The following is a 21,858-nucleotide window of genomic DNA, read 5'->3' as shown; positions in this document are numbered from 1 at the left end:
CAGCGGCCTGCTTCCCCCTTGAGGCCCGGGCCCGCCCGCGAAGGCTGCTCGGCTCGGGCGGGCCCGGACCCAGGCCTAGACCGGGGCGGAGCGGCCTTTCCAGGCGTGACCCAACCGCTCCGCCCCCGGATCACCGCCCACGCCAGCGCCGAGGCCGCCCCGGAAGCTTTAGGCCCGGCGGTGGCTTCTTTTCAGCGTACGGCGGCCATGGGCCCGGCGGCCGGGGAGGAGGCGGAGGCCCCGGCGGGCAGCGCCCTGTCGGCGCCGCGGCTGGTGGCGGCGGCTCGGGAGGAGCTGGGTGCCGGACGGCGGTGGCGGTTGCCGGCGGCCCGGGCCCTGCAGTTAGCCGGGGAGGTGCTGGCGGTGGCGGCGGGGCTGAAGCCGGCCCTGCTGTACGACTGCGGCGCGGCGGGGCCCGCCGAGCTGCGGCGGTACCTGGACCGCTTAATGGAGGCCGGGCTGGCCCCGCGGCGCCTGCACTTGTTGGGCATGAAGGGCTGGGCCCTGCTGCTGCACCCGGGGCTGGCCCAGCAGAGGCTGGCGGCCGTGCTGCGCGCCCACCCTGCGCCCTTCATGGATGTCTCAGCAGGGCAGCAGTGCCCGGCTCTCTGCGGGCCAGTGGAAGCCGAGGCCATCAGGGGCCACCTCACCGCCCTCCTCGCCCATCTAGAGGCCGCCGAGGCCACTGCTACCAGCCCTGTGTCCTCCAGCGAGGTTGTCCCCACAGGCTGGAACCTCTGCACCATCGTCGGGGTGCTGCTGGGCTACCCGGCGGCGTACACCTTCGCTGCGGAGGAGGGTGCTGAGAACTGCCTGGGGATGACGCCGCTGAGGGTGTTCACGGTCCAGGCCTCCTGCCCCAGGATAAGGGATGGTCTCAGGGTCCAGATCTACTCCTTCAGCATCCCGGAGAGCCTCTGCACAGAGCTGAAGGAGGTGCTGGACACTTGGTGCGGTGAGCTGAAGGAAGCCTTCAGCACGCAGAGTGACTTTGTAGATCTCTGCATTTCTTGCGAGGTGGTGTCTCTTCCAGCAGTTGCCTTGTAAAATACAAACTCAGACTTTGTTGGCCTATTTCTCATTTGCATCAGGGACCAAAGCAAGAGATCAGTTCCTCTGTGTGTGGCCTACTGAGGCTCTCAAGAGGCCCCTGAGCGCCAAAGGCTGAACTGTGACGATCTCAGGCCCCAGACCTCGTAGGCCAGTTGCAAATCAAACACGGGAACTGCCCAGAAGACCAGCATGTGGATGTGCGTGCTCACAGCTGCTCTGCAGCCTCCGTCCTCACTGCAGTGTGCCTTATAAAGTCAGGGTGTATTTATTTACTGCGAACAGCTGAGGATTAATAAAAAATTTGAATGCCACAGCATTTTGAATTTGTGAAGTAGGCTCCATATCATATTTACTACTTGTGCAACGTGGTGTCACGCACCGCCTCATAGCTGAGCCTGCGCTTGGACGAGGGGCAATTGCTACCGTAACAGCTGGACAGTACAGCTCCAAAAGGGGCTTAAAACTCATGTCTGGTGCTGGCAGTGGAGGGGAAGCGGAGGTGGCTGTGGGAACGCTTGGCCACGAGACAGGCTCACAGAGTGGTTGGCTGAACTGGGCCCACGAGGACTGTGCTAAAAAGCCTCCCTGAGCTGGGTTTCTTTGTCAGGCACTAGTAGAGATGGTCCAGGGTTGAATATCTTGCATTTAGGGAGGAATAAATAAAGGAAGACAATTATGTAGTCCTCTCAGTTGCCGGGCATGAAAATCAGGGAGGCTGGATCCCAAGGGCACGGGATGCCCTTGTCCCTCCTGCCCACCATGAGCCCCAACAGCAGCAGCTGGAGTGGCTTTGTCCCTCAGCGCCACGGGGACTGGGCAGCACAAACTTCAACTGACGCAGAATAACCAAAGCAGCCAAAGAAAGGGAAGATCTCCCAGCTTTTATTGGAGCTGTGGGAGTTTGGAGTGAGACCAGCTCAGGATATGAACCAAACAAGTAGGAAACAGCAGAAGGTGCACTGCAGCGAGGGTGTGTTGCTGCTGGTGAAGCAGAAGTCAGTTCCTGCAGTGAGGTCAGTCATCGAGAAGGTCCTTCATGGTCTGTAAGTTGCGAGGAAGGTGGCTATGGCCATTGCTATCACTGCCACCAGGAGAGGGATCCAGTGCCCGCGCCGTCTCTGCAAGGAGAAACAAGTGTTACTAGGAAATTGGTGGGGAGAAGAAACTTCTCATCTCATCCTTAGCAAACATGTCATTCATCTTTCTGCACTGCACAAATAAATGCAGGAATTTTCCCCAGACCAATCCACAGCCTCGGTCCGGAAGCACTGGGAGTCGGGGCGAGGAATGCCTCCCACCTTTGCCTGCTTGCTCTGGAAGTGGTTGAGCTCGTCCCGGCACTGGCGCAGCCTGGTCAGGCAGGAGCGGTACTCCTCGCTCAGGGCCTCCAGCTCCGAGCGCAGCTCCATGCACTGCAAGCAGAGCGAGGGGCTGTTAGCAGGAGGGATCCCCTCACTCTTGTACGCACCAAGACCAGCAGAGCTCCCGCAGCGGCTGCAGCGCTTCACCCATGCACTGTCACTGCAGTGACGGGGGATTTTCACTTCTGCTACCTGTATGTCCATATGTGCCTATGGGGGACAGAGCAGATGTCAGTGTTACTGGGAATGTGGTGACAGAGGCAATACCCTGTCAGTTTCCATCCTGTGACTTTGTTGTCATCTTTCACGCTACATGGAAGAAAAAAGCAATAGTTATTTTTTATGACCACAGGTGTGTGCAGGTCAGGAAGAAGACCTGGAGTGCAAACTTGTGGCAGGCTTTTCCTCTCATTTTGAAACTCAGTCTGCATTTCACTGGTTGTGGGAGCAGTTGCAGAGTCCCATAAGCCCCCTGAACCCGGGACACATGGGACAGACACCTTGGTTGCACTGTGCAACCCCAAAACCCAGGGAGCGCCTTTTTTCCTGAACGTGAGACCCCGCTGCCTTCCCTGCGAGCAGCGCGGCGGCAGTGGAAAGAGACTGCCTGAGCCCGGAGGCTGCAAGAGCTGCCGTGGGGGCAGCTGGGCCCCCCTCAGGTGTTCCCTTTGCTGTGATTGTGCTTTACAAAGCCCTTCCCCAGGTGATGCTGGGTGATGCCTGATGGTGGTGGTGCACTCACCAGCGTGGGTCAGTGGGACAAGCTGTTCTCCTGTGTGACTCTAAGCTCTGCTACAGTAAGTTATAAATCCTTTTTTATAAATCCTTTCTAAGAACTGTGGGGCTGCTGGTTGGCAGAGGGCACGGTTTGTGATACGAGTCTTGTGTCTTGAAAACAGTCTCTTATATGGGAAAGTGTGTATGAGATTGGAAAGCTTTGAAATTTTTTGCAGCCCAGTTGTAAGGGCGTTGCTTCTGTTAGCAGACCTTTCCTGATAACTTGCAAGCCTTTTATTTTCCTCCTCTCCTTCCTTTGTGCTCAGGGCTTCAGCTCTTAAAGTGTGGCTTTGGCTTTTCCCTGTGAGACTGGTGAGACCCTGCTGTCTGTCAGAGCAGAAATGGGTTTGTATGGAGAGGGCTCTGCTGGTGCCCAGCTGTTGTACGCAGATGCTGCATCGGGGGTTTAGGTGAGGCTGGCATCAGGATAAAAATTCAGCAGATATAATCCTTAGAGGAGATACTAAGCTCAAGTTGCTTCCAGGATCTTTGTGTTGTGCTGCTGGAGCAGTTACACTGGCAGCTCGCTCCCCAGCAGGGGATTCAGTGACTTCCTCACCTCATTTTCCTTTGCTGTAAGTTGGGATGTCCTTTTCTGCATCTCATCCTTCAGACTTTCTTCCTCCTCCTCCTCGGGGAGCTCTAACAGAGCGTTTTGTTTTTCCTTGGCAGGAGTGAGAGGTGGGGTCTGCGTGGTGGAAACCTGGTCTAGAAAACAGTCAGGCTTCTGATGAGAAACAGGTCCAGGCTTTCAGTTTGCTTTAGATCTTGTTTACTCAGCACAGTTTAAAGATAATATTTGTGTGCTATGCACACAGCAGAGGACACAGGAGCTGAGTTAGTTATCATAGGCCTGCCTCTGCTGTAGCTGCAAGTTAATCATCATTAGAGGAATATTTCTAAGTAGTTGCCAGAAATGGAAGGGAGGGAAACTTAAAATACTTTTTATTATTTTTTTCAGGTATGGCTATAGTTGCAATTATAAACTGGAATGTACTTTGCTTGGGGAAAAAAATGGCATAGTCACTGAAGTAGAATTTGCAATGAAATCCATTTATTTTTTATGCTCTTTGCCATCATAAATACACTTACATTTTAATGTTAACTAGGAAAATATAATAACTCGCTTTGTGCAGCTTTAAAATAATCCTTTATTCCAAACCAATGGAGACTTCTCCTAGAATAAGGTCTAACGTTCCTGTGTCCAGGGAGAGGATTGCTAGGTGGGAGTTACAAAGTTTGCTGACCTTTCCTTTGCACTGTCATCTCCCGGATCTTCTGTTCGTTGCTCTGTTTCTGTATCAAGTCTGTGAACATGAAAAGCCACAGTTACTCTCCGCAGCGCTAATGCAGGTCTCTTACTTTGCATGTCTTCGTGTCACTTACTGTGCAAGTGGCTGACCGTTGCCTCCAGTGTTACCTTCTGATTTTGTTCTTTTTGCAATTTTTCTGAAATAATAATAAGATCAAGGTTGATATAAATCTCTGTGTATCTTTATGTGAGGATGGCAACTTTCTCCAGATGTGTAAAGTGGGCTGGATGTTGTTGGCTACACTGGACTTTCTTCTCTGAAGGGATGGGATTTTTAGCTGTTCAAGTCTCCTTGTCTCTAGCTGAACTGGTCTTTTAAGACACTATTAGCATGTGTTTATATGCTGCTAATATCCCCCACCATGCAGAGAGCTCAGACAGTAACAGGTGCTGCCTCGCCACCTGCACAGGCTTGTATTTCTGTGTTTGATGGATCTGACAGAGGATGCTAAAGTCCTCATCAAAGCTGAGGACTCATCTTTTTTCTTTTTTCAGGTCTCCCATTCCATCCTTTCTTCTAGCAAAGTCACTTGACTTCTCTGAGGTCCTTTAATCTAGTTAGAAACGACTTTAGGAACCCTTTGGAAACCAGAGGCTTTCTTGGCAAGCTGAGATGTGTGACACATTGAAAGAGAGAGAGCCTTTTGCATTTGTGTGTGCTTGGCTTTAAGGAGCAGGATTTTAAGAGTATTTTCCATATATCCTCTGTTTGTTGGGAGGACAGACCCCCTCCACCATTCCCGTGCACATGATACCTTCGATGGTGCTGATGTGCTCTGCCTTCCGGTCGTTGTCCTCCCGCAAGGCGCTGGCTCGCCGGTGGAGCGTGGCGTGCTCACTCTGCAGGCTGCGCAGGGCCTGATGGAGCTGCTCATTCTGCCCGGCTGCTCGCTGGGGGAGAGAAAAGCCGTGGCATCAGCCCAGCCCCAGCACTGTGCCATGGACAGACGGTGAGCCCGGGGCATCGCTGCTTTTCCGTCAGCGAGAGGCAGCCCCAAGCTGAGGACCGGGTAGCACATATGGCTGCTGTGCTTCATCAAAGGGGCCTTTTTTGTTTTATATAGCGATCTCAACCTGGGGGCTTCCCTCCTTGCAAATCGGGAAATGCAAACTCCTGTGGATGCTGTTCCCACAGAGAATTTATGTACCTGCAGTTCGCTTTGCAAATTGTGGAAGCTGTTCTCGAGCTCGGTGTGCGTCGTGGTCATCTTGGTCAGTTCGGCTTTGAGCATGGTGTAGTGCTCTTTCCAGAAGGCCAGGTCCTCTCTCGTTGCTGCCAGGCTTCTCTGGAGAGGAGAGTGAGGACCCACGGGTGGGCTGTGACCCACAGCCTGGCGGGACCATGCCCTGAACAACACCCGTGGGCACTCACAGGAGCCAGCCTGTGTGCGGGGCTGGGGCAGCTGCCGCCTCCGGCACCGGGGTTATAATAACCTGTGTGGGGCTGATGCCATCTGATGGACAGAGTGAACACGGGCAGAGGGTTCGCTGTGGAACCCGAGTTCCCGTGCTGCCGGGAGGATTTAGAAGCCTGGTAGTATTTGTGATAAGATTTACTTGCTTTTCTGAAAATACCAGTTATCCTGTGGGTCAAAGCAAATTGCTACCTCTTGGGCAAAATCCATTTTCATATAAAAGAGTAACAAGAAAAAGTGTCTCTGGAGACCCCGTGCCCTGGACGGCTGTGTGAGTGGCTTGTTGCTGCCTGCGTGTGTGCAGAGCAGGGAATGGGACAAATGGATGGTGGAGGAGAAGGGATTACACTTAAAACTGCCAAACAGCAGTGTATTTCCCCAACTGTGTGCTGTTTTTAATAACCTGATGTGTGGCTCGCAAAATGAGCACAGGTTGCCACTAAGCTGCTTTGGACTTTGCTCAGTAGCTAAAAAATGGTATTTTTGCATCTTTGTTGCTAATGGTGAGCTAGTAATCACCTTTCCCTGAAACGTGGGGGCCTTTGTCGCAGTGAGACTATGTTAAAGCAAAGCCAGGTGTAAAACATGTTGTTTACCTGTGAGTTTTGCAGCTGCTGCTCTGTTTGGAGCTTATCTTCCAGCATCTTCTGAAGAGCCTCTTTTGCCTTCTGCTCGTAGGTCTGTTTCTGGTCCTCCATCTCTATCAGGATCTTCTTCACACACTCCTTTGAGTAACTCTTTAAAGGAAGAATTAAAGTGCTTGAAGGGTTTTATCTGACATATTCCTAATCTTGCTAAGCCTGAATATTAGCAAATCTAGAGTGTGTAAATGCTCCTGCTAATTTGCTGTGAAGCATTGCTTCAGCAAAGAGGAAAAATCGTTTTCAGATCCGTATCTAATCAGATTGCTCTAGAAACTGAGACCCGACCTAATTACATGGTTCAGTATTTTCTTTTCTTTTCATGCCTTTCTTCACCCATGTTTGTTTCTCAGCAATCAGACATTACCTGGGTGCAGGCCTGCAGCTGATTTTCAAGTGCCCTTAGTTTACACTTCAGTTTATCTTCGTTCAGCTGACCCTGGGGAAAAAAACAATTGAACCAATGTGTGGAATCATGAACTATACAATATGCCCCCAATGTTTCGTTAGCTTGTGTTTTGATTCACTTTCTCCCTTTTCTTCGTCTATAAGATTGTGGGTAAATTTGGTCCAAGTCTTTTCAATGCTCGGAGTTCAAATAAGCCCTTCACAATCTCAGAATAAATGGGATGTAGGGGAAGTAAGACTTTTATGCATTGAAAAACTCTCCTGAGGCAGTTTCTCTGGTTACTGAGTGCAGGTACTTGAGCAAGATGAGAAGTTAAGAGCGAGGGGATTTCAGGTTAGTCTGGCTGGGGCTGGCAGAAGCATAGCTGCCGCCCGGCCCCGCGTACAGCCCTGTTCCCTGCCCGGTGGTCCCTCCTGCAACGTGCCTCCCGAAAGCTCCGGCTGGTGCTAAAGTCTTGTCTTGCTGGTTCCCTTAGGAAATAGGTTGGGCCTGCGTTGCAACAACTAGCATTTGGGCAGGGGGATAGAGGGCAACAGTGGTGATTCATTTGCCTTATTATAATCTCTTCTCAGTGTTAGTCAGGCTTCTTAGGTTTTCTGAAACCAGACTGCATGCAAATTCAGATAAAATTTCTAGCAAAGAGTTCACGTAGGCTGTTTTTCCGCCACCGATACTGAGAATGCCTGTATCCTCTCTGCTTATTCCTGTTTGAAGTCAAGCCTCTGAAAAAGCAACTCCTTGATGTTACAGGAATGGCTGTTAGACCCAAGCAAAACCAGATTCTCTGGTGTCTTAGAGCTGTTTAAATTTGCACAGCAGTAAGTTTACAGTCCCAAAGAATAAATCTTCCCAATTCCATTGTTGGTACAAAACAATAAAGGCTCTGTCCTGTTAGAAAGTAGGTGGAATTCTGAAAAGCATTTTTATATGTGAAATATTATGCCAAGTTTTTCTCTGCACTTTGTTTTATTGTGCTGTCTGCAAAGGCTCACGTTAGAGAGTGGTGGTGGTACGGCAGTTGTGCACAGAAGTGAATGACTTTGCAAAGTACAAGGCAGCAGAGCACCAGGCCCTTCCTACGCGTGAGAGCAGAAATGTGCTGGCAAACTCCTTTCATGGAGATGCAGCTTATAAATTGGCAAAAAACCATAAAGATTTCCCTAAATGGAATACGCTGTCTGTTAGGGCTGTTACCAGAACAGCGTGGCAGTGGGGGGTGAGTGTGTGCACGTACGTGGGAGGGCATAAGCAATTATGCTTCTGACCAGAAAAGTTACGTGAGCAAATCATGGTCAAGCCCTTGTGTTGATGATTATCTACATGAAAGGGGCTGTTTTTATCAAAAAAAACCCACCACCAAACAACAAAACCAAAATGACATAAAAACACTAAAACAAAACCAAAACAACCCCCCAAACACAACCAAACAACCCCCCACCCACACCTAAACAAAACAATAACAGAACCCTATAGCCGCTATCCCCGTGGTGGTTTTCCCTCTCTCTGCCGTGTCTCTGGTGATGCTGTTTGAACCCCACCTGGGGATCCCCGCACTGCCCCTTGTGAGAGAGCCCAAAGACACCCACTGAAAGCCACGCGGAGGATGGGATTAGGGCTAACATGCTCAAAATACGCCCACTCTTGCAAATACTGGGTTTGAATCCTCTGTAGCCATCTTCTGCAGAGACTGGAGGTTACCTGAATGGGCAGCTTCAAAACCTCTCTCAAACTCTTCTACATTTCTCTACTGCTGTCATTTAAGTGCCATATAAGTATTTTAAACTGGTTTTGGCTGACAGCTGTAGTGTTTTGCTTGTCCTGTGTTCTGTGAATTCTCTAATACTCCTTCCCTTAGTAATTTTAAATGGTTGGTTTAAAGCAGTAATAGTAAATGCTGTGTCTGGAAGGCTTCCAGTTTTCCCAAACGTGATGCTTGTGCTAGGAAAAGAAGTCCATATCGTAGTAGGAATGCACTGAGAATGACAAAGAGCTTAAACTCCGCAGAGCTGCAAGGTACTTCCAAAAGTCAGGCTCAACTTCAGTGGTCAGGCAGGGAAGAAAATATGTTAAAGTAGCAAATTTCTTCTTAAAGAAGAGAACTGCTTAAAACTAATTACTCTTAATAACTGAGGCTTACTTAGTTTCCTTCATCTGGCAGCGTTTTTGAATGAGCTAAGCAAGTTTTACAACAGATGGAGGACTTAAGGTACAGACCTGTGATAGGAAGGTGTCTCTAACCTAGAATTAAAATCGTGGGAGGGGGAAAGAACCAAATGCTTTATCCTTTCAGTTTAACTACACCCCGTCCTCCTGCAGAGTATTTGCTTGCTCCATCGCACCAGGGGCACCCAGGAACACAAGCAGCATCTCAAAAATGATGCTGTGGCCATTTCAAGAGTTATTGCCAGATCATTCAAGTATATGAATTGCGCTTCTCTGAAACCCAAAATATTGGAATGGATTAAAAAGCCTCTGCAACAAGCATTTGGTATCTCACCTGGGCATGGAAATGGGCAACAAACCGTCGATTTCCACAGCACAGCATTATTGTATAGGACCTGTCTGTAGCTCCCGGAGAAGCCCCTTTGCCCCCTGCCTCCCTCCCTCGGCGCAGCTCCCGGGGACCCCTCCAAGCAGGCAGCATCTGCCTCATTTGCCCTGTTGGCTCTAGTGCCAGCGGCGAGTTAATTTTTAGTCTGATGAAAGGCTGAGCACGAGAGGCAGCAGCAAAGTCTCTTCTGTAGCAGAGATAGCAAGAAGCAAAGTGCACCCACCTGTTTCTAATCTGAGGTTTCATGGCTACTTCCTGCAGAGTGTGTCAGGGTGTTTTTTCCTGCTCAAATTATATTTGAAGAAGCAAGCGAAGGCGGAAATTTCTAACCGCAGTACATCTAACACAAGTTTCCTGCACCATCTCACCCAATCACTCGCTTTTCTGCCCCAACAGAACTTTCAAACCACTTTTTTTAATAGCACAATGAACTGTAAATTAATACTTGATTTAATAACCCTATATAAAACACTTCATGTGTTGCATAAAATGTATTACCTTAATTTTACCTCCTGAAAGAAAAAAAAAAAAAGGGGCCCTGGTTTTCAGTGCTGCCCAGAGGATTTTGTTTGAGCTGTGGGGAAATAGCTTGATGCAGGGCCCCGATTCAGCAGAGCACCTGAGGCCAAGCAGATGGGCCAGAGCATCGTGGCGTTGGGTTCCCTGACCTGTGTTTGGCGCCCCGAACACATCCCCGTCAGGAGCCGGGGCAGAGGATGTCCCTGCGTGTCCTGGTGAGGAGCAGCCTGGGTGGCCAGGAGCTCAGCAGGGAAGCTGTGTGTGCTGGGTGGGGTTTTTTAGGCCTTGTGTTCCCAGATTAAGAAACAATCTGTCTTTCCCCCATCCAACACGGTGTTTACCAGCACTTGGATGCATCAGTTTGGTGCATCTAAAATTTTCATTTTGCCAAAAAAAGAAAAAAAAAAATTGGTTGAAAATATTTGAAACTCATTTTGCCTAGGAAAGAAAATTTGGTGCAAGATGGTTGTTTGTTTCCATTTAATTGTTTTTCCCACTTTTAGAGCTCTGTGTGCTTTTTATTTAAGAAAAAGTGGGAAAGGCAAGTATAAAAAGGAAAAAAACCAACAACCTTACAGAAGAAACGGGTTTTACACTTCTTGTTGGTCTGAAAGCAAAGTACATTTTATAACAACGTTTTGGGGCTCAAAAAGGAAAAACTTCAAGCAAAGTGATCCCTTAACTTCTGAGTTTGTGTTCAACCCTCCCTAAAAAGCAAGGTGACGGCAAGGAGAGAGGCAGGGCAAGCAGCTACTTGCAGGTGGAGGGTTCTGCTCAATGTCTTGTCTGCTAGGGGACAGTGCTGTGACATCTCCAAGCCTGTAAAGCCCCGAAGCCGGGCAGAGCGAGAGCTGAGCTCCTGGAAAGAGGGTGAGACCCGTGGGGAGCTCTGGCTTCTGCACATAAGCTGGGTCCCACTGAGGCAAAACCTCCCTCAGCCCCAGCAGGAATCGCCTCCTGCAGCTCTCAGGTACCTGCCAGGATTTTTCAGACGCCTGCAGCAGCGTGGAGAAAAGCTCCTGCAAAATCACCATCTTCTGCTTGAGGAGCAGCTCGCGGTGCAGGGCCTCCTGCGGGAAGGGGAGAGTGGGTCAGCAGGGACCCCTGGAGCTGGCGGGGGCCCCCAGAGCTGGCGGGGACCGCCCGGCTCCCACCTCCAGCTCGGGGTCAGGGCTTCATCTGCTTGGGAGTTTCAGACAAGTCTTTGGGCTCAGTGGCTTGCCTGTAGGCTTTCTTAGCCATGTGAAAATTGAGTATGTAATACCTCTTTATTTAATTATAATTTTAAAAGCGGTGTAGTACTGGCTGAAGACTTGCTTTCCCGGTGGTTACGTACAATATTTGGTACCTACCTTCAGGTAGTTGGACAGCTGCACCATTTCCTGAAAGGGAAAGGGGAAGTGTTTAAAAATGGTAGGATTGTTTCAGTGTGTAAACATTTTATGAACTGGCTACAAGATCCAAATATTTTGAAATAAAACTGAAGTTAACAGCCTATGTCTGGGTGGCGGAGGAGAGCCTGCTGGGATGCGTTTGTTTGTTTTTTCCAGGGAAGTGAAAATATTTTCTGCAGCAACTCTTACAGCACTGGAGTTATGGCATCTTTGCCATGTCGGGTATCAAATCAGGGCAGCTGCTGAATGAGAAGAGTAGAGATACCTGTGGGACAGAAGTGCCTTTCTCGCCTATAGGAGCAGAGTCATCATTTTGGAAACTACAGAAATTTAGCACCAGTCAATGTACTGGTCAGAAAGTTTAGAAACTGATCTAATTTGCAGGAGTTCAAGGCTAGCTATTATCTGTGTTTTGCTTACCTTATTTAAAACTGCTATTCCACAACTAAAATAAAAAAGAAAGTGTGTTACTGAGGCGAGTGCAATGCGGGGTCTGGAGCAGTCCCTGGACACCAGCCACTGCCCCAGCCCAGCAGAACGGGTATATTTGTACACTGAAGGAATTTGTACACGCCAAGGTGAAACGCGCTTGGGCTTGGGCATCAGAGGCTGCTACCCTGCGGGTACCCGAATTCACAGCCCAGGGAGGGAGGGGAGGACTGTCTTACTCTGTCTGCTGGCTCGAGTCTTTCACGCCTGTGCTTGGATTTGTGAGGGTCTGGGTTCCTGTGAAAGCAAAGCGAAAGGATGTGACAGATCCCCCCATCCCACGGACCGTGAAGTTCTGTTTGAGCGTCCATCTCGGCTGTCTCGAGAGGTGGCATTGCCTCTAAGCTGGAGAGCAGTTGTTTACACAGCATCCAGTAACACAACTCAATGGGGACAAAAGGCAGAGGAGGGTCCTGCTCAGATGGACCAAGAAGTAGAAGTTAAGTAATCCCACAGGCTGAGGTCAGCCCCAGCCCTCTGGATAATCTGGGGCCCTTACAGGGAAGCCGTGGGGCAGAGCAGCAGCTCAGCAGCATGGGTTGTTAACCGTGGGCTGGGCTGGATTATCGCTCCACAGGAAAAATGTTCTTAACGCCTGCAGTTTGCAGGGGAAACTCAGACTGGGATGGTGAAACTTAGTGTAGATGTGGGGCTGCTGGCAAGGGAGCTCAGCTTTGAGGGGAGCTACCAGCTCGCATCGCAAACTGCTCAATGGAGACTTCAAGGTGGGAGGGAAATGCCACGGCTGCCGTTGTGCTGGGAAACCTGAGCATCCTCACCTACCTTGGGTGTTCACAGAGGCACCGCGCTTGGGGACAGCTTCTACTGAAACGCCGAGGGGGGCGCTGAGGCTGAGCGGGGAGTGCGCAGGGGGGAACGTGGGGCAGCTCCGTGGGTGCTGGAACGAGAGGGCAGCTTGAGTCAGCATCTCTACAAAATGGGCTCTGGCTGGATCAGGCTTTGTCCACGCAGTGATTGGGTGAAGAGCATCAGGGAGATGCCAAGAAACCATGGCAAATCCACAAGGATCTGCTGATGTGGCTGCAGCAGCTCCAGAGCTCTGTGGGGAAGTGGGGGAAACCCTGCTGGCTTCTGGAGGGGGGACAGCAGAACAGAAAAAGGAACCCTCCCCAAAGCGTCTTGAGATGTCTTTGGAAAAGATGAGGATTTTTGGTGGCAGGGAGCTGGGTCCTGGCTTGTGTCTTTGCTACCGTTTGGCTGCCTTGGAGCAGAGGTACCAGGTACCTGTTCGGCACTGGCTTCCCGGTGGGGCTGGGGCAGTGGGGTGCTCGCCCCATCGCCCTCTGCCCCAGCAGCCTCCCACTCTTGTTATCTCTGCAAAAGCAAACAGGGGAAGGCACCATGCATGGGCTGTGTGCGTGTAAATGCTTGTTGCAGATTCCTGCTGTCTAGTGGGTGATTAAACCCAGTGAACCGAATGGCAGCAGGAGGCAGGTAACTGCTCTGCACGCTCTTGCGCTGCAAAGGGAGCTTGAGGGTGTGCCTGCGTAAAGCCATCTCGCGTTCAACTCTCTCCGCTCACAGAGGTTTGCGAAGCCCCTAGGATGAACTCACAGCATACCAGGGGATTATTCATTTTGCCCGGGATACAAGTTTAGAAGGAAATCTGTTTGGTTCTCAGATTGGGGTGTTTGGCATTGCATCTTTCTGTAGATGTTATTCAAGGCAGTGAGCCCTCTGGGTTGCTGTTAGCTGTGCAGCGCTGGGTAGGGAATGAGTACCAGGGAGTCTCCTAATTCCTGCACCCGTCCTGCTAACAGTGAAGGTGATGGAGGGAAGCCCAGTATTTAGACCTCAGTTTTCAAGGGTAAAAATAATTTCTGCAAGTGCAAAACTGCAATCTGGCAGCTAGGATATGGGGTTTTACTTGGAGGAATGGTGGAACATTTCTGTCTGGGTCAGGGTTTGGAAAACAGGAGAGGAGCATGCCAGCAGGGAGGCGACAGCGTTTACCTGTGCCCGACTCTGCAGTTCATAAGGAAATGCACTTTTTTGTTGGTGCATTCTCACTTTTTGTCTGTACTTTGATTTGGATCCCGATGCTGTTGCGATCGGTGGACAGGCTGTGGTTGCTTGAGTGGGTGCTAGCTGGAGCAGGCAGAGCATTGAGCTGTGCTCCGGGGGCAGGTGTTACCTGGAGCAGGATGGACAGTCTTGGATCCACCCGTGAGGAGGTGTCCGGGGGGACACGTGCTTTGGGCTCCTGTCCTGGCGGTGTCCTCACAGCATCGCTCGCCAAGTTTCTCCTCCTCAGGAACTCCCTTTGCCGGGGGCTCTGCGATGGCTCCTCCGCTCCCCTCCCGAGGCGGCGGCAGGTTGTCACATTGTTTCGCCGCCGCAGGTTCTCCCGCGTCTCGTGCCGCCGCTCGCACTTCTCATCATAGCTCTCGCTTGCATGCCGGTGCCGTGGCCGTGCCTTCTCAGGCTGGCTGATCATGTTGGGCGCAGCTCTGCTGGTTTGTGACTGCCCTGTCCACTGCAAGGTCCTCTGCCCTGGTGAAACCAAGGGAAAAGACACCATTTGAATGAAAACAGATTATTTCTAAGATTAAATAAATGTGCGGTATCGGACACTGATTCTAGAGTCCCCATGCAACAGGTGCAGGTGATGTTCCTGGAGAAATCTGTTGTCCATGAACTTGTACGTGTTGGCTCTGTAAAACACACCACGCTGTTCTTGCTCCTCTGTCGGGCAGTGCTGACCCAGGGGATGCCAGGAACAGAATTTCAAACAATTAATGCAAGCTCATGAAGTTGGCTTCCCTACCAAGTAATGATGCTTCCACTGCTTCCTCTGAGACAATTCCTTTCCTGATAAAATAAAATCCCTCTGTTACTCAGACTGTTTCTTTGGTGCATGCTCTTAACGCTCTTTTGCCAGCCTAAAGAAAACAATGAAAATGCGGGAAGAGCAATAGCTGCTATTTCCACAGTAAACTTAATTTTAGTGTGCATTTCTTTTACCATTTTTTTTTGATAGGTCCAAATATAGTGGTGCTGTGGTGTGACTTACTCTTCAAGCAGTTGCATTATATTTCTTAGTGGTGGCTGCCTTTTCTGTGTGCACAGAGGGGTCTGGAGCAGTGAAACACTTGCTGGGTTGGGTATCTGGCAAAGTCCCTGCAGGTCTGTGCCTGAAGCCCACAGCTACTGAGTGCTGCTTTCTCTTCCCTCCTGGTTGCTCCCTCCCTCCCCGGCTCCTGGCTTGGATGCTGGGCAACACTTTGCCCTCCCGTTCCCTCCCACAGCCTTCCTGGCTGCAGCCCTGGGCCCATGCGTTAGCGAAGCTGCGACTCGGTTCCTTCATTGCAAATACAAGTGTAGTGACTGATCATTACACTTTGGGATTAATTCATTATTAAGCTGTGCTCAAGAACTGGGGGCACAGGCTCTCAATGGTTCCAGTTTGCATCAGGCACAAATTCTGCCTCTGTTTCTGGGGACTTTGTGGCCCAAAGAAGGCAGTGGCCTCGCCGAAGGAGAAGGCGCTCTGCTCCAGCACTGTTGCACCATCTACGTGCTCATGCAGGGTGTAGATATGAAACCTCCTCCCTCCTGCTGACTTCTCTGCACAGTTGCAAGCCACTGGTACATTGTTTTTTACTGGACTTTGGTCGTATCGAGTGTATTTGGGCCATTGTCTCTGCATCAGTTAAAGCTGAGCAACAACTACCCATAACTGCTCCTCTGCCTTCATCCCCCTGAGTGAAAGCTGTGTCCCCCTCTCCTGTCCCCTCGCCCCATCGGCAGTGAAGAGGCTTGTCATCCCTGTGCACATCTCGTGAATGATCCTCGGAGGGTGCTCGGCCCCAGGGAGCTCAGCCTGGGCTGTGTCTGGTGTGTGAGTGAGGCTTTTCTCATGTTTAGTAAATCATGTTAATGTAGGAAGGAGGGGGAAAAAAAAAAAGAATTTAAGTCTCTGAAAATTCAGGTTAAATGTTCTTCAGTGTCAAACAAAACCACCAAAACTTTACTGGTCTCATTCTGTCTCAAGCAATTAGGTAGTTGTTGAGTCTAATGGAAAAAAAAATGGGAAGAAGTAAACCCCATTTACATATATAATACGTCCATGCTCTTTAGTGTGCATTAAAATCTGCTCCGTAATTCTTTTTATTGTCCTTGTGCTAGCTGTGGTGTACCCAAAGCTCTTTGCTAGTGCTGTCTTTTCACTGTCGGGGCTTCCCTTGGAAGGAGACCAGTGCTTTCGCGGCCCTCAGCTCTTGCCCTGGGCAGGGAAGGTGCCTGCAAAGCCACAGTCCGGACACTGCTCCCAACCCTGAGCCCTGTGTGGGATGTGGGCTTTGAGACCCCTGAAGTATGGCACTTGCTTATGTGCTTTAATTCATTTTTATTTGAATATTCTCTTCTTTGAATAGCTTCCGAAGCATCTCTAATTTTAGCTTAAATATACTGAAGGATCCCAACAGTATTTCGCTATTCAGGTGTTTCTTATTGTGATATACTTAGAGTTGGAAGAGTCTGGGGGTATAAAAAGCGGAGCAGGGTATTCCCATGCAGCTTTCACATCTGTATGAGAACAGTCCCTCGGTGCACACATGCTTTCCTTTGCCCAGCAAAGGTCTGGCCAACAGCTTCACACAGAGAAATGGAAGTTGGTCATACGCCAGCACCCCGCGCGCTGTCTTCCTTGAAGCTGGGTACGAACTCCAGAGCTTGGGACAAAGTGTGTATCTACAGCCAAACTGCTCCGAACTCTCCCGAACACTTTAAAAGCATTTTTTTCAGCTAATTTTTCTTAATTTTAGAAATGGCCCAATTGCATGTTCAATCCGGACCTCATATGTCGTGCTCAGTCCCCGCTCATCCAGCCCTTCCTGTCAGGAATAGCTCAGTCCCTCTCCCACCTGCGCTGCCTCTGGGCTGCCCAGCCTGTCACGGTGTATCCCAAGAGCAGCCTGTGTAATAGCCTCAGTTAACCAAAAATGCACTTTAAAGCAAGGTAAAGCTTAAAGAAATACACAGGCCATTACTCACCCCAAGCTGAGCAAACTGTTGAGGCCTTCTTGACAAGCTAATACTCTTATTTCCTCCTTCTGTTACCCCAGATTACCCTCTCTAACAAACATGTCCTTTATCTTTGCTTTCCAAGCTGTTACACTTCTTGCTTCAAGGGAAACTAAAAAAAAAAAAATGTGCTTCATGCTGGTTCATGTTACAGCCTCCCGGTGTCAATGGTGTAGGCTGAAAGCGGGGTGAAAAAAGAGGAAAAAAGGTGCACGCTGCTGCCTTTAGCGCAACAGCCTCTGCTCCCCTCCATCCCTCGCTGGCCCCAGCGCTGCGGGCACTTACCTGGCCCGAGGGGTCCCGTCCTACCCCTCGACTGCTGCAGAGGAGTGGGGTGAGCGAGGGGTTATCGGGCACGAACACGCTCCAACTGCCATCTTCGTGCCAACCACCTCATTTTGCTGCTCTCGCTATTTTACTCACTCTGTAAAACAGGAAACGTTGCAGCCGCAGCCGAGCCCCGGTTCCTGTCTCTGCTCGCAGCCCGGCTGTGGGGCGCAGGGGCCCGGCCTGCGGGGGGATTTGGGTTATCTTGGGACCCCAAAGTCTCCAGCTTCTCCCTAAGCAGAGCCAGCAGTTATCTTTTGGGCCATCTCCCTTATCGGTCTCTGACACGCGGAGGTTGAGCGCTGGTTCACGGAGCTGCTTGGGGCACTCGGTGACTGAGTCTCCCCGAGCTGCTTTGGGATAGAAAAATCCAGACTTAGGGAAGTTCAGTAATGCTATTATTTTAAGGCTTCTTGCAGATTGGAAAGGAAAAAAAGTGTGTATCGGCAGCTGAGGAGAGGCCAGGAATGGCAGAAATTCATTAAGGTCTTTAGAGAAGTGAAAGCTGCGTTAATGCAAATCATGCAGGGAGGTCGGTTTAACCAGCTGGGTGCTGATAAGGGCTGTGTGCCTGTGCACGTTGAAAAGGAACACAAGTAAAAGTAGAGATCTTGTAAAGTAACATAGGATTTATTTTTACAAAGACCAGCCTAAAAGGGGTATGTGACAAAAAAAATTCCCGGTTCAAAGGCGCTCTCATGGCTTTGGGTGGTTTGTGCTCATTGTGGGCCGTGGCTCATCTTGTTCCCTGCAGTGCCCGGCACCGCAGCCGCTGGGGCTGTTGAAGGGGGAACAGTTTCTGGAGGTCGAGCAGGACGCTGGCAGCAGATCCTGCTGCCCAGAGCTTCTCTGAAGTGCTTCTTGGTCAGAAAAAGCCAGTTGCAAGAGTTCATTACTAAAAAGGACATTTTCATGCTGTGTGTTATAGGCTTCTGGCGCATCCCGTCTCGGGTTGCTGGGGTGCATCAGCATGGGGCTGCCCTGGTGGCATGGAAAAGGGCACCTGAGTAGCCAGATTAACACCCAAATCCCTCGTGCCTGGCCCAAGGTGTCCCAGCACACTTGCCGCTCTGGGAGCTATGTTCTTCTGATGTTTTCCACCTTATAGCCGCTCCTGGTGAGGGAGTCATGGAAATCGGGGGCGATGGCCTGGAGGAGGAGCATACTGCCCACCACCCGGGACGGGTAGTGTAGCTCCCGCTGGCGCAGTGCCCCACTCTTGATGATCTCCAGCGCGCACTCCTCTTTTGGTGCCGGTGTGGTCCGAATGGCGTGCGAGACCGCTCGCACAGCGTTCTCTGGAGGACAGGGAGGGAAGGAACAGTGTTGGCTGGTTGGGCTGCCACAGGCACCACCAGCTGAGTCGGGGTGTCTGTAGCTTCCTTTAACAAACCAACAAACTCTGGGGATCAGACCTACTTAACAAGGCTTAGAATAGTTAAAATAAATAACAATTATAGTGATGTCCTTCCCATTCCTTTCCACCTCTTGAGTGACTGTAGGATGGAATCCCCACCTCCCCCGGGTTTACTGCAAGGATAGCAGAGTCAAAGGTCTTGGGCGACGCTTTTTAAAGAGTTGTGGTCCTGTTTCCATAATTGCACAGCCAGTGCAGGTGGTGGCGAAGCAGCATGCTGAGCAGCCTGGGGCCAGAGGGCAGGTGGTGGGCTCGGCTTGGCTCTGTCTGGAAATGCAGAGTCGCAGGGCCCCAGTGATGCTGAGCTTACCTGTGTCGATGTAACCCAGGATGCAGAGTGTGATGGAGACGTTGACCTTATCTATGATGAATTCATGTCGCAAGGAGCTGAAAAATCCATCTAAGGCGAACTTAGTTGCAGAATAGGGAGCACTAAATGGGGCACCAGTTTTACCTGGAGTAGAGGGATACAATGTCAGGGTTTGTGTACTGGGCAGACACTGGGCTGCACGGTGCTCCCTTCCTCTTGCCCTTCAAGTAGCTATAATATTGTGATTTAGGGTGTTGGAGTAAACTGTCATGAATGCTTGAGGGCAATAAACAAATGCAGGAATGTTTAAAATGTTAACATATGGTGTACAACGGCATGAAGTACTTTCAGTTGTGGGTGATACTGTTCTTGTATTCCTGCATATATACCCATGTATAGCGAAGGCATTTGTGGCCGTGCACACAAAAGAACCCGCAGTGGTGTACCATGGACTGCAATGCGTGAAGGTGATTAGTGGGTGCAAAGAGAGTGGCAGGACAGGGTATAGAATATAAATCTCCCAGAGGACTTGAATTGTACGTTCAGGATATAAATCATATGCTGATCCCGACTCCCAGTGGGTGGCTCTCTGCCTTATTCTGTTTTATGTTCTTATTCTGTTTTTTGAAGAAGAGCCACAGCAGGGATCCCTTGCAGGCAGAGGAGGGGACGTGGGGAGGGAGAGTCTGGCCTCTTGTGCGCTCACCTGCCATGGATGAAACAACAACGATGCTGCCCTCACTCTCCTTCAGCAAGGGCAGGGCAGACATGGTCATTGCCACATAGCTGAGGAAGTTGATCTCCAGGAGCTTTCGTATGTGCGCAACGTCCCCATCGAAGTAGTTGAAGTAGGTGTAACCAATGTGATTTAGGATGAGCATATCAAGGCCTCCTGGAAGCAGAGGGTGTTTGCTATTAGCAACCGGCATCTCAAACCAAAACAGCTTCTTGGTGGCTGGGATGGCCCCAAAATGTAGCAGGGGGTGTGCTGGGGAGTGAGGAGGGGCACCTACCCCAGGTGTTCTCAGCCTCCTTCACCACCACCTCAGGGAACGTGGTGTCCTCCATAGAGCCGCTCACGTAGCGGGCGGACGCGGCACCCAGCTCGAGGCACCGCTTCACAACCTGCAGCGACAGCAAGAGCGGTGCTGGCAATGGACCCCCCTCCAGAGATGCCCCCCCTTCCCATGAAGGCTGTTGCTGTCTCTGGGTGGACGGGCAGCGTGTCTCCCTGTCCCACTGGAAACGCTTCTTCCTTCATGGGAGGAGACACGTTGCTTGGAGAAACGTTTCTGGCTGCAGAGTTAAACAATGGCACATCTGAGCTAAATATATAGTATTTATAAATAGGGATAGGACTGCTTAGGGATATGATTATGTTGTATACAGGATGCTAAAACAGTTCAGACTTTGAGAAAGGGTAAAGGTTGATCAGACCAGGACTTGGGCAGACTACTGTTGTCCTTGGTGGTGGAGATCAGAATTCACAGCTGAAGACTGTGGAGAAAGAAATGCCGTGCTGTCAGCATTGAAAATGCAATTTGTTGTGGTAGGGGTGTGTGTGTGTTAGAACAGGCTGGTGCTGGGGTGGATCTGTAGTGGATCCTCACGTGCCTGGGCTGGGGTGAATATCTACATTCTGTCTGCCTGTGGGGTTCTGGGTTGCGCATATATCTTGCCTGCCCGTACGCTCTGCTTGCCATTTACTTTCTGCAGCTTGGCCTCCGTCCTCGCGGTGAGCAGTAGGTGGGCCTCCATGCGTGCCAGGTGATACGCCATCTGCTCCCCGATGCCGCCACTGGCTCCCGTCACAATCACCCGTTTCCCCCGGAGCATCTCTGGGGAGGACGGCGCAGGGCTCAGAGCCGGCACAGCCCAGACCATCTCCCCGCAGGCGAGCACCACAGCTCCTCTCTGCCCCCGCTGCCCCTCGCCATTGGGTGCGAGGAGCTGCAGGCAGCGGCAGCGTGCACCGCTTGTGCAGACCCAGACTGGGGTCTGGTTGTTAATCCCAATTTGGCGGGAAGCACATGGGAAGCTTGAGATCAGCATCCAGCCCGGCCTAGCAGTGGCTTTTGGAAATGGCAAGAGTTGACTAATAAAACAATTAAATGCTTTAGGTGGATAGCTGCATGTTTCCCGAATAAATCATTTGCTGAGATCAGACACTTTCCATGCATGTTGGCAGACCCCAGCGTAATCCCATGAGCTTTCCTGCATGGCACGGGGTGCTCTGACCCCTTGCACCGGGGCTGCCTGCGCTTCCCTTCCGGGTGCTCAGCCCTCCGGCGCCTTGGCTCTTCCAGCTGGGCTTTGAAAGGCCTTTCATGGCCCGAGCTCTTCTGCATGGGCACACACTGCCACTCTGGCACCACCCTCCCTGATTGTGGTTTTAAAGCGTGTTTTTTCAATGACTTACCTTCACTGAAATTCTCAGGTGCTGAATAAAAATAAAAGGCCAGTGCCACTCCCAGCAAGGGGATGAAAATCTTCAGAAGCAGACCCATCCCTCTGCAGAAGTACGGGCAGGAGAGAGACAGACTCCGCGGCTCTGACTGTGGGAGGTGGACACGTCAGTAGGTTGCAGATGGGAGTGCTGGCAGTCTTGAACCGAGTCTTGTCTTGCACAAGTTTGCTGGTATCTGTTGGACTATTCTTTGTGCTTCCTGTAATTTAGCAAACATTAACCTAACAGAGCACGTCGCTTTGGACTTTAGGCTGTCCCTTTGCACCCTTTTGCCAGGAGTTTCAGGTGTGTGTTTGAGAGCATTGAAGGCAAGGCACTGCAAAGCTTTTTGCTCCGTAGAGCAGTGGGTGTGTTGTTTGGTGGCTGCCTT

At 50.8% G+C, this 21,858-nt stretch overlaps 3 protein-coding genes across 7 annotated transcripts; 1 reads left to right on the top strand and 2 right to left on the bottom strand.

Moving 5' to 3' along the window:
- The first annotated feature begins 165 nt into the window (after positions 1 to 165).
- Positions 166 to 1,364, top strand: C21H1orf74 (chromosome 21 C1orf74 homolog). The gene has a single exon (XM_054181110.1). It carries the CDS (start codon positions 208 to 210, stop codon positions 1,045 to 1,047), a length of 840 nt encoding a protein of 279 aa, XP_054037085.1. The 5' UTR covers positions 166 to 207; the 3' UTR covers positions 1,048 to 1,364.
- Positions 1,365 to 1,913: 549 nt separating this feature from the next.
- TRAF3IP3 (TRAF3 interacting protein 3) lies at positions 1,914 to 17,513 on the bottom strand. Of its 5 annotated transcripts, none has more exons than XM_054181101.1 (16): positions 17,391 to 17,513; positions 14,077 to 14,435; positions 12,705 to 12,819; positions 12,101 to 12,158; positions 11,853 to 11,877; positions 11,391 to 11,420; positions 11,013 to 11,108; positions 6,927 to 6,998; positions 6,515 to 6,655; positions 5,652 to 5,789; positions 5,259 to 5,394; positions 4,578 to 4,640; positions 4,439 to 4,498; positions 3,751 to 3,899; positions 2,352 to 2,624; positions 1,914 to 2,171 (listed from the first exon to the last, which is right to left on the bottom strand). In XM_054181101.1, exons 2-16 carry the CDS (start codon positions 14,377 to 14,379, stop codon positions 2,088 to 2,090), a joined length of 1,743 nt encoding a protein of 580 aa, XP_054037076.1. In that variant the 5' UTR covers positions 14,380 to 14,435; positions 17,391 to 17,513; the 3' UTR covers positions 1,914 to 2,087. The 5 variants fall into 5 exon arrangements, with proteins under 5 accessions (XP_054037076.1, XP_054037073.1, XP_054037078.1 ...); XM_054181098.1 differs by having other exon boundaries at positions 17,253 to 17,472; XM_054181103.1 differs by having other exon boundaries at positions 2,352 to 2,465; positions 17,253 to 17,472.
- Positions 17,514 to 17,787: 274 nt separating this feature from the next.
- On the bottom strand, positions 17,788 to 21,651 carry LOC128900233 (11-beta-hydroxysteroid dehydrogenase 1-like). Its single transcript, XM_054181109.1, has 6 exons — positions 21,441 to 21,651; positions 20,729 to 20,859; positions 20,035 to 20,146; positions 19,728 to 19,913; positions 19,022 to 19,165; positions 17,788 to 18,592 (listed from the first exon to the last, which is right to left on the bottom strand). Exons 1-6 carry the CDS (start codon positions 21,526 to 21,528, stop codon positions 18,372 to 18,374), a joined length of 882 nt encoding a protein of 293 aa, XP_054037084.1. The 5' UTR covers positions 21,529 to 21,651; the 3' UTR covers positions 17,788 to 18,371.
- Positions 21,652 to 21,858: the final 207 nt, after the last annotated feature.

The sequence above is a fragment of the Rissa tridactyla genome, chromosome 21, assembly GCF_028500815.1.
Source record: "Rissa tridactyla isolate bRisTri1 chromosome 21, bRisTri1.patW.cur.20221130, whole genome shotgun sequence".
Lineage (NCBI taxonomy): Eukaryota > Metazoa > Chordata > Aves > Charadriiformes > Laridae > Rissa > Rissa tridactyla.
Note: the sequence above shows the minus strand (reverse complement) of the source record. Positions and strands in the feature narration are given on the sequence as shown.

What these genes read in the sequence shown, in the direction of transcription:
- C21H1orf74 (XM_054181110.1), top strand. Translation starts at nt 208, where the DNA reads ATGGGCCCGGCGGCCGGGGAGGAGGCGGAGGCCCCGGCGGGCAGCGCC.
- TRAF3IP3 (XM_054181101.1), bottom strand. Translation starts at nt 14,379, where the DNA reads ATGATCAGCCAGCCTGAGAAGGCACGGCCACGGCACCGGCATGCAAGC. An exon ending in CGTCTGAAAAATCCTGGCAG is followed by an intron (nt 6,999 to 11,012) that starts GTACCTGAGAGC and finishes TTTTTTCCCCAG; the next exon opens with GGTCAGCTGAACGAAGATAA. An exon ending in GCACATCAGCACCATCGAAG is followed by an intron (nt 4,641 to 5,258) that starts GTATCATGTGCA and finishes TTATTATTTCAG; the next exon opens with AAAAATTGCAAAAAGAACAA.
- LOC128900233 (XM_054181109.1), bottom strand. Translation starts at nt 21,528, where the DNA reads ATGGGTCTGCTTCTGAAGATTTTCATCCCCTTGCTGGGAGTGGCACTG. An exon ending in TGTTGTTTCATCCATGGCAG is followed by an intron (nt 19,166 to 19,727) that starts GTGAGCGCACAA and finishes CCTCTACTCCAG; the next exon opens with GTAAAACTGGTGCCCCATTT. An exon ending in CCTGGGTTACATCGACACAG is followed by an intron (nt 18,593 to 19,021) that starts GTAAGCTCAGCA and finishes CCTGTCCTCCAG; the next exon opens with AGAACGCTGTGCGAGCGGTC.